This window comes from Haplochromis burtoni, unplaced genomic scaffold, assembly GCF_018398535.1.
Source record: "Haplochromis burtoni strain Fernald_Lab_line unplaced genomic scaffold, NCSU_Asbu1 Contig_70, whole genome shotgun sequence".
NCBI lineage: Eukaryota > Metazoa > Chordata > Actinopteri > Cichliformes > Cichlidae > Haplochromis > Haplochromis burtoni.
In genome coordinates this window covers 25729-36309 of record NW_024582431.1, presented here as the reverse complement: position 1 = coordinate 36309, position 10581 = coordinate 25729, and the positions used below count along the sequence as shown (strand labels likewise).

Here is a 10581-nt window from a genome sequence, read left to right as displayed (position 1 = left end):
TGCTTTGCGCTCGAGTGCATTCATACAAGCACTTTTTTCTATGCTTGTTTTTTAGGTAAGTGCACCAGAGAGCAACTTAGGGTTAATATCTTGCCTAAGAATATTTGGCATGCAGACTAGGGCAACCAGGGATTGAGGCACACCAAACATTCGATTACTAGATGACCTGATCTACTTTCTGAGCTACAGACTACACAGTATTTTATTTTAAAATGGATTTTCTTTTAAATAAAATAAGTCAATCTGATGAATTTTCAAAGCGTTCTTTTAATTTTTAAACATCCCAAAACTTGTTCACAGTTTTGTTCATTTAATAAGAGAAACAAAGGCACTAAGTGTGGACAGTGACTGTTTTTTCTTTTGTTAACAACCCGTGACAGGTCGTTAAGAAAATAAGCATACATCTGGAAAGTCAAAAATGGTTATCCTGGAAAATACAAACTTTAAACAATTTATGTTGTACATGTTCTTATTAAAATATTTATAACTTATTTGACACACTCCATCCTCTGTTATATTATAGGTATACAAAACAGTCACAGTATAAACAACAGTCTAAAACAGTAAATTAAAAAGCAGGTTTTGCAATTAACATACATGAAGTCCATTTCAGTCCATTTCAGTCCATTTCAAATTAATAATGAGTGATACAATCTGAAGTCTTGTCCAATATATCTATGCACCATAACTACTGTATTCAGAGTTACACTAACACATCACAGCATCACTGATGAAAAACACATCTGATCAGTTGCTTTGTAAAAGTACATTTTTGAACTCTTAAGTAAACAACATTACCATACGTATACTCCAGTCAGTAAAAAGCACTGATTTTGGGAAAAAAACAAACCAACCAACCAACCAACCAAAAACTGACATATTGTGACCATAATTTTTTTTAGCGCTTTACACTCATGTTGATCTTTTACATTTAGGGGTTTCCACAGTTTATATAAAAAGAGCAAATGTTTTTATGAACACTTTAAGCAACTAATGAAAGGAAAGATATGGATCACAGATACAAACTCTTTTATCTTCTGTTGGCTTTATGAAAATTTTCATTACAGTAGATGTCTTCTGTTGCATTTGCGGTCATGATTTCATAGACGCCTTCCTCTCCACCTCCATCTTTGCAGACTTTTTGCTGTACGTATGTCATCACAACTTCTTGATTTTTATGAATCTAAAGATGAATCAACACACAATAAGCAGAACAATTAATGATACATGTTGCAGAAATCTGGGTTGCTATGGAAACATTTTTGAAAAAAATGTTGTCTACACTAGCTCTGTAGCCAAAATAGCCTCATGCTTTCACCGGTGAAACAAGTTGCAGTGTACATATGTGCCTGTCCAGACTCCAGACATATGAAAACTGAAGAAAATACAACTACAAGTTATAAATGTCATTTGTTTAGAAGACTGGGAGAACAAAACAACAATATTAAAAATAGAGTTGTTGCAAAGAAACAGATTCTAAAACATGAATACTTACATTATCAGCACCACATGAATTCTATATCTTTGGTTGTTTAAGTCCAGCCAATAGATGAATTTAGTCACCCCACAAGCTGCACAGATCTGGGTTATGATGGACATATGTTGGAAAAGTGTTTTTTCTACGCTAACACTATAGGCCAGGGGTGTCAAACTCAAATACACAGTGGGCCAAAATTCAAAACTGGAACAAAGTCGCGAGCTAACATTAATATTATTGGAAAAAAAAATTATTCCTCTAGATATAGAATGAATCTTTTCTCATGGACTCAAACAAGTTTTGCTGAAAAACTGAATATGGAACAAGCAAAGCTTAATACTAAACAATATATATATTAGCTGTATAATACCAGTAGGCCAGCTCTAATAGTAATTTGGTATGGCTTCGCGGGCCAAATTTGGCCTGCAGGCCAGAGTTTGACACCTGTGCTATAGGCAGAGTAGCTGCTTTCTGTTGTGTATCTCTGACAGTGAGACTCATTGCAGTATGCATTCATGTCCAGATTTAAAATAACCATAATATAGAAACCATTCTGAAGGAATTACAATTAAGGATAATGAATGTAATGGCACATAATATAGTATGTTTTTTAAGAGCCACTCTTAAGTGCCCCAGTGTAATACACTTATTTATCACCAGTCAAAGCCACATTAAAAACAGGCCAAGGAAGCACTTCTCTTTTGTTGTGTGAATTAGCTGCATATTTCTCAGTTACTTGGTTAATTAGCACCCAGCCATGAAAGCTCGGAGAAACTTTGATTTATACAATCACCTAAGCTGTGACAAATTGCAACAGTTTGTTCTGCTGCGGAGTTACAGCATATAACATATTTTTTTCTGTTAGTCATTTGTGTTAGATGGTGGCATAAGTGGAGATATCAACTGAATTTCAGGAGCGGGACCACACCTCATTCACGCCCTTTCCGACCTCGGGCTATATATGCCCCCTTCACCAATACCTACTGTTCTCATTTTCATGCGAGCACCCCACATCGTCAGAGAACATCATGAACATTCTAAGAGCTTGAATCCTATAAACCCATTTTGCTGGTCATCATGGATTTCCTGTTGCTCAGCCTGTCAGACCAAGACCTCAGTCCTTGTCCATCTGATATTCCCCAGACAGTCCGGGAATTGCAATCTAAACATCCTAGTGGAGCTACCACAGAGAGCTTAATTACCAGCCATCAGATCCGCCGTGTCCATTCCTCAGAACTCCACTCGATTCAACAATACAGCAGCTCTGGTCACTCTCCATCTCCACGAAACTAGGACCTCCAAACCACTACTAGAGGAAGATCTATCTCCAGCAAAAGTTCACGGTGTTGCTCCACTCCAGATCGTTCTGAGATGCGTCTCCATCTGCCGTATCTCGCCACCACTTCGCACGCTCCCTCCTCAGCTGCTCCTCCTACTCAGCATGGCACTCAGCTTGGGTTGCCAGTTCTGTGGTCTCCGATCCCTCCTTCGCAACTCGCCTCAGCAAACCCTCTTGTGAACCCTCTTGGCACTGGGTTGCCAGGTTCTCAGCCACTCATACCTCCTTTGCGAAACTCTGCAGCAAACCTCGGCACCAGGTTGCCAGGTTTTCAGCCACCCATCCCTCTTCTGCTAAACTGCGCAGCAAACCTCGGCACCGGGTTGCCAGGTTCTCTCACCTCAGCTCCTTTATACAACACTTCAGCTAACATTCTTACAACCAGGCATCCAACCATACATCCCTCTAACCCAGCAGTTTTTCCTACTTCCGTCAGTGAAGCTTCAAGCAGCCCATGGCCAAACCTTTTAGCCCCTTTTCTTCAAACTAACACTGGTCAGTTTTCGCTGGTCTCAGCAATTCCTCCTCCCAACCCGACATCACAAGTGCCTTTAAGGTCCTGCCAATTCACCCGGATTTCTGGTGCTTGTTCGGAGTCAAGTGGAGGGATGCTTGCTTTCTCACTGTCAGGCTATCCTTTGGTTGCAAAAGCAGCCCTCAACTCACTCTCCAAAGCTCTATGTTGGATCTTCTCCAACAATCATAAACTGCCACTTTTGGTCCATCTTCTTGATGATTTCCTAGTCATTCCCCCTCCCATGTCACCGCCAACTCGGGGGTTATCCACTCTGTGATCAGTCTTCTCTGTACTCGATGTTCCACTGTCGGAAGAGCAAACAGAGGGACTTTCAACATCCCTGGGGTTCCTCAGCATTACCCTCGACACCAAGCATTTCCAGGCCTCCCTGCCTATCGAAAAACTCATTTGCTTCACTCTTCTCCTCCAAAATTTTCTCCTCATTTCCACATTCCACACGACAACTACACTCTCTTTTGGGACACTTCTTTATCTCTCACTTGCTTTCACTTGCAGTATCTAGACCATCACTCCTTGTTTCCATCACACTGGATAGCTCTTCCAAAGCCAAACTGCGACTCTGGCAACTTCTGCTTGCTAACTGGAATGACATTACTTTCTTTTACGATGATCAGCTGTCCCACCCTGACAACATTCAGCTCTACATAGATGCCACCCTTTCTGCCGGTTTTGGGGGTTATTGCGGCGTAAGGTGGTTCCCTTCAGCTTGGCCTCTTGAGTTTCGCCAATATATCCAGGAGCGGTTCCTGCCTTCGTCAGCCATTTTCGAAATTTACCCGGTGGTCATTACAGCCATACTGTGGGACCATGAATTGTCAATAAGATCAATCCCCATTCACTCAGACAACCTTGCCATAGTTGACATAATCAACAAAGGCCAAAGCAATTCCCCTTCCATCATGCACTTCATTCGGCTCACGTGGCTATCAGTCACCGACCAGTTCGTAATTAGAGCATAAAACATCCCAGGGCATTTCAATTTCATTGCTGAGTCCCTGTCTTGTCTCTCCCTCCAGACATTCAGAGCCTTGGCCCCTCATGCAGAGTCAGCTTTGACACCAGTTCCTCCATTTTCAGCTACGACATTCGAAATCTAAACCATAGCATCTAAGAACTCACCAGCCTTTCCTAAGAAGCGATAATAAACAGTGTTGCAGCAAGCACTTTGTCCACCCATTAGACCGCTTAGAACATGTTCCGTTCATTCCACAGTCACTTCAATCTTCCCGCTTTGTCACGGCTCCCAAATCTTTCCGATTTCCGAGCATCAAAATTCCCACAATGAAGATGTATCTCGGCGGCATAAATTTCTTCGCCAAAATGCTCACAGTTTCCCCATGCTCAACCATTACGTCATCCCAGATACCATTACTCATAAAAGGTCTCCGACGTCATACTCATTCTGCAACCCCACACCCCTAACTTCAGATCTTCTATATCGCTGCATCTCTACGCTCTGGCTGAAGTACGGTGGCTACTTCCTGGCACGCACACTCAAAGCCACTTTCCTGCTTGCCTTCTTCGGCTTCTTGCCCCTTTCCAAATTTACCTACTCATCATTGAAATTTCAACCAGATCTTCACTCGTGTTTAAGCAACTTCCACCCAGTTTCCGAAGACTGCCTCATCTTCTTACTCAAACGAAGCAAAACCACCCATCGGGCAGCCCCATTCCAATAGACTACTTCAAAATAAACTCACCTTTAAGCCCCTTTGAATCGCTAACCCAGTACCTCTACCTCAGCAAATCTCAGCACGCCTTACCTTCAGATCCACTGTTCATCACTAAATCCGGCCACATCCCAACAAGATCATAGTTTCTTTCACACTTTCGCCAAGTTCTCTTGTCATCCGGGATTCCTCTCAGTCTCTTCTCTGGGCATTACTTTTGCTTCGGCGCTGGAATTTCTGCTTCCTGCAAGGGAATTCCTGACTACTTAATCCTCCTCCTGGGCTGATGGTCGTCACAAGCCTACCAGTTATGAATTTCAGGAGCGGGACCACACCTCATTCATGCCCCTTCTGGCCTCAAGCTATATATTCCCCCTTCACCAATACCTGCTTTTGTCATTTTCATGCCCCCCCCCTTTCCTTCTCTTCTTCTTTTCCTTCTTTCACGTCTCGTTAGTACATGGGGGATCTTCCTGGCCCGGGAGCCGCTGCCACTCCCCTTCGAGCCCTTCCCCAAACCGCAGCACCAGTTCATAGTTCCTCATCCTTCATCGCTCATCATTACTGACGATGTGGTCTTAGCTAGTTAAAGAGGTCATGCAATTAAAAAAGTTTGCATTCACAATTTTTAAAAAAGAAACTCCATTCAAAGAAATGATTCAATTTCCAATTGCATTCTTAGTCATCTCACTGCCCTTGAGTTATTCCACCATTGTAGCCACACTACAGCTTGTGTGAGGCTGTTCATAGCTGTAGCAGGACCTTTATCTGCATTCCCACATCAAGTTGCTATCATTGTCTCAGCATCAAAAATAAAAATGTACACATAATTACAAATTCCAATTGTGCCAAATTCTTTTATATTTTTATATTTTATGCATACAACTGTGTTAATGCTTTACACTTTAGTTTTCTTACTCCACTTTCTGCAGCCCCCATCACTTCCTCTATGTTTTTTTCCTTGGGTGTATTTCTGCTCATGGTGTCATCGGCTTCTGAAAATACATAGTATACATAGTGGTTGTACTTCATTTGCATCTATATTTGCATCTATATTTGAGTGCAAGCATGTCCATGTGTACATGACTGTAAAAGATACCATTAACTCTTGAGCATCTGTTCTTATAAATCGTAACTAGGAGACACATCAGTAGCAGGACAGGAGGTACAGTGTAAACCACATAGAGTGCTGCATCTGAAAAACAGAAACCAAAAGAGAAGACAATAAAAGTAAACACTTTTATTTTTCTTTTCGTTAATATTTGTTTATTTTAACATAACACAAACCCACAGATGTTTTAAGATTTCAGTGTGACATAGACTTACTTCATGTACTGTAACCATGAAACCATAACCATAAACAAAACAAATATTAACCTTGAATGTGAAAAGGTACTTGTTCTCACAACATTTCTCAGCTGGCATGCACACTAACAGAAACACATATGCAGTTTATATTTTCTATAATAGCTTTACCTGGGATTTTTCTGGTGTGCTGCAAAAAGACTGTAAGAGAAGAAGATTCTTAGTGTTGTTACCACATTCATTTCAAGACAGACTTTGTTTTTTCTATCTTTTTACACAATGTCTAGTAAAACAAAACATTTCATCAGATATGACTTACTGATTAAAAAGTGAAAATATGGAACTCAACCCTTAAGTTTTTAACTTTTCTTTTGCCTCAAAAACTTTCACTTTAAATTAGTAAAAAAAAAATTGTTTTATAAAAGAATGTATTACATTTGTTTTGTTTAAATTATTTTCTGTCTTTAATATGTTGTTAGTTAAAACAAGGCATAGCATTGTCTGTCCACACCATTACATGCCTCAACCAAAACCTGTTACCCTAAGGGTGCAGGAATTACTGTAATGTTCTCTATATCTTCTCCATAACTTAATCCTATGATCCGACTCCCGAAATCAGAATCCGCAGTCATTGCTGAACATAGTGTTCCTCCACATGTTCAAGAATGAGTGCACATTTTGCTGCCATCAGTGAAAACAGCACTATGAGACGAGAGAGTGGCTGTGTGCAGTCTGTTCCATATTGTCTGGGTAAGGAGGTGTCGGCCATATTGCCCTGCAAACGTTAAATGCAAATCAGTAAAAGACTGCCTACAGTTTCTAAATGTTGACAACATGAGGTAGTATGCTCTTTTTGGGATCTCTGAAATCCCTCTGACATAATATGAAACTTGGTCTTCAATTTTGAGATGGTCCTAGGGCTTACTCCAGATAATGCTGCAACTTGGTAAATAGAGTGATTATTCTATAGCCCTTTTCTAAACACATATTCACACTCATCGGCGAGCAATTTGGGGTTCAGTATCTTGCCCAAGGATATTTGGCATGCAGCCATAGATCAGCCAAAGATCGAACCTGAGCTACAGCCAGGAGGTAGAGCAGGTTGGTTTTGCAGAACACCAGCTTGAAGTTGCCCTGTGGCACAGGCCCTATCCAGATCAGACAAACATGGTACTAATGACTGCTGTTGCAGGGTCTATGCTCACAGGTGCTGCCAATCAGGCAAGAAGTACGGTAATCAGTGACGTGGTTATCAGCACTTGGGGTAACAGACAAGAGTCAAAACAAAACATGAGTCAGTAGCAGAATAAGCTGATTGGTATTGGCAGAGAAGATTTGGCAATTTTTCCATTGACACAAACCACATACTCAAGCCTGCTGCTCAACTCACATTTGTATTTTTCTTACAAATGTGGCCCAATATGGGAAATAAACAGGCTTTCCTACAGTATAAGATTTATTGCCAAGAAACATTGTTAAAACAAAGAGATAATTGACCAAACACAAATGTTCTTACTGTTTGTGTTTAGATTTCATGTTTAAAATGTCCTTTTAAGAAGTTATTTTCCTGATATTGTAGCAGAGACTAGTGTTGATGCCAAGGTTACATGTCATCATGCAGTGATGTCTACACAATGATATTACCCTTAAAAGTTTACCCAAAATGGACTTTTTTTTCTCAGAAGTTTTCTTTATTTAATGTTTTACCTGAAGCAGGTAAAACACTCAAGGTACAAATACTTGACATATACTTTGTATGACATAGACATTAAATTGGTAGAATTTTATTATTGATATTTTCTTATATTGAAATTATGTATATTGATATATATTCCATATTCCCGTGATATTAATGCTCAGGTCGTCATTAAAAAGCATGTTCTAAAAATAAATTCTGCCTTGAGTTTGTGGCACAGAGAGTTTCTACTCAAAAAATATTAATTTGGCTGTTATGAAAAATTAAAATTGGAAAAAGACAAATTAAAAAGTATGAAAAATGCAACCCTGTTATTTACATCAGCGGCTTTTTAGTCTGAAAACTTTTATAGTATGAAGAGAAAATCTTTAAGGACTTAATTAAATATGCAAAGTGCTCAGATTTCAACAAAATCTACATGGGATAAGCCATATATGGGTTTGTTATGACTAGGTTTTATTACAAATGCAAATATTGACTGTACAGTGTACGTTAGAATATGACTGCCAGAGAGACAAAAATGTTTTGTGGTCTCAGACCACCTGTGGTAAGTGAGGCTCACGGTAGTTCTATTTCTTGTGCCGCTATTTTTTGTGCTGAGTGTGAACATCATATTGAGAGTTTTAGTTTTACTTATTCACTCTTCAGACAACTGAACCAACATAAAACGAACACATGGCTTAAAAGCTGTACATTGTATTATCTTACACAAAAGTGTCCAGCATACCTGACAGCTCAATCTTGGTGTAGTTTCCAACTCTCCACTGTGAGTCTGACCCACACCAGTATGTCCCAGCATCAGCTGCTTCCAGTTCTGTGACCCTCACTGTGAAAGAGCTGGAAGCAGCATCATCTTGCAGTGTGAACCTGCTTTGACTCGTCATGTCTGTGCATTTGTTGCGGTGGTCTCCCTTACATAGGAACTTCCTGTTATCCCAGTGTTGTGGAGGATAAGGACACTGCAGAGTTAGTGGATTTCCTGCAGTACCATTCATTTTAGTTGAGTTGACACAGCACCACTCTGTCAGATTGAAAGAGAAACATTATTTTCGAATAATCAAATATTTAAGTTTCTTAGAGACTATTTGACAGCAAATAATGTCTTCTTGGTGCTGGTGTAAAGAGCTATTACTGTGATTTTTTTTTTACCTTCAACTTCCAGCTCAACAGCAGAGAAAACATCCAGCTCAGAGTTTCTTTGAACACCACAGAGGTATGACCCTGAATCATTACGAGTCAAACTGTTAATGGTCACTGTGAATGTTCCTGACATTTTGTCATCATCAAGTCTGAATCGCCCATTTTGTTTGGTGTCAGAGGTGATCAGTGCCTGCTGCAGACATGTGGAGGGCCGGTTTCCTCTGCAGATGTACTTCAGGCTGTTCTGATACTGAGACTCATATGGACAACTGACAGACTCAGAGTATCCCTCATAACTTTGAACTTTGGTCTCAGTGTCACAGCAGCTGTCTGTCAAGAAGGTAAACAATAAACAACTTTAAACAGTGCACTCACATACCACTGTTTAAAGAAATGCAAACTTCTATTAACCTGAAACTGAAGTCCTTCCCTTTAACTTTATTTGTTGTGATATTGTTTTTTATTAGCAATCTATAATTGACTTTTGCAATGCCCCCCCCCCTTTTTTTTTTTTTTTACCTTGTACTAATTTCAGCTTGACTTGAGTGTAGATGTCTTTTCCAGTTATCGTCACCCCACACCAGTATTTTCCAGCATCCGTAGATTGAAGATCAAAGATAGTTGTTGTGAAGATTCGTGCACTGTTGTCATCATAAATTGAGTATTTGGTTTTGCTTGCTTGTGATGTTGTAATGAGAACATCATTGCTGCCACAGCCGTTCTTACATAGGTACTTCTCATGAGACTCATATCTCTGATCATAGGAGCAAGAGACATTAACCTCTCTCCCCACATATCCAGTCACATGGATCATCCCCACTGCACTGGTCAGACATCTCAGAGAAACTAAGAAGACAAAATATAATGTGAAAAGATCATGTTTTACTTTGTCAGGTCAGCTTTCTTACTAGCAAATTTAGTGCTGTTTAAAGAAATAAGACCAATACAGAGCTTCACTTACTGTTGCTTAATACTAAAACATACATTTATTTGTTAGTATACAGCTGACTTTAATCTTTGTCTGTTTACTTATTTAAATTACTTACTGCAGAAGATGAACAGCAGATTTTGAATGCTCCACATCTTTGCTCATCGAAATAGAAACGTAACAGGAAATATTGTCAGTACTGAAAAGCTTGTGCAGACACTAGGGTCATTTCATGTCATAGCAATATGAGGGGAGGGGTGGAGCTAGACTATCAGGACATCAACATTCTTAGATGGAAGTTCATATAACGGTATTTTAATAATTTGTAAAATAGCTGACATATGACATCTAGTGGTGAAAGAAGTGTTATAAATGAAAAGTCTTGAATCAAAAGAGTTAAATAATAGTATTTAACTATATTTAGTAGGGGTGGGGGAAAATTTTATACAGTATAATATTGTGATTTTCTGTGGTGATATTATATTGAT

The 10581-nt window shown here is 39.6% G+C and overlaps 1 protein-coding gene across 1 annotated transcript; it reads right to left on the bottom strand.

The window, feature by feature from the left end:
* Positions 1-263: 263 nt before the first annotated feature.
* On the bottom strand, positions 264-10289 carry LOC102298532 (polymeric immunoglobulin receptor). Its single transcript, XM_005951204.3, has 8 exons — positions 10212-10289; positions 9685-10011; positions 9175-9495; positions 8753-9046; positions 6501-6530; positions 6124-6219; positions 5943-6019; positions 264-1183 (listed from the first exon to the last, which is right to left on the bottom strand). The coding sequence occupies exons 1-8, from the start codon at positions 10246-10248 to the stop codon at positions 1031-1033; spliced, it is 1335 nt and encodes a 444-aa protein (XP_005951266.1). The 5' UTR covers positions 10249-10289; the 3' UTR covers positions 264-1030.
* Between the last annotated feature and the right edge of the window lie 292 nt (positions 10290-10581).

Coding starts and splice junctions, on each gene's coding strand:
- LOC102298532 (XM_005951204.3), bottom strand. CDS start 10,248: ATGTGGAGCATTCAAAATCTGCTGTTCATCTTCTGCA. Junction 9,496..9,684: donor CAAGCTGAAATTAGTACAAG/GTAAAAAAAAAA, acceptor CCTTCTTGACAG/ACAGCTGCTGTGACACTGAG. Junction 9,047..9,174: donor TGTTGAGCTGGAAGTTGAAG/GTAAAAAAAAAA, acceptor TCAATCTGACAG/AGTGGTGCTGTGTCAACTCA.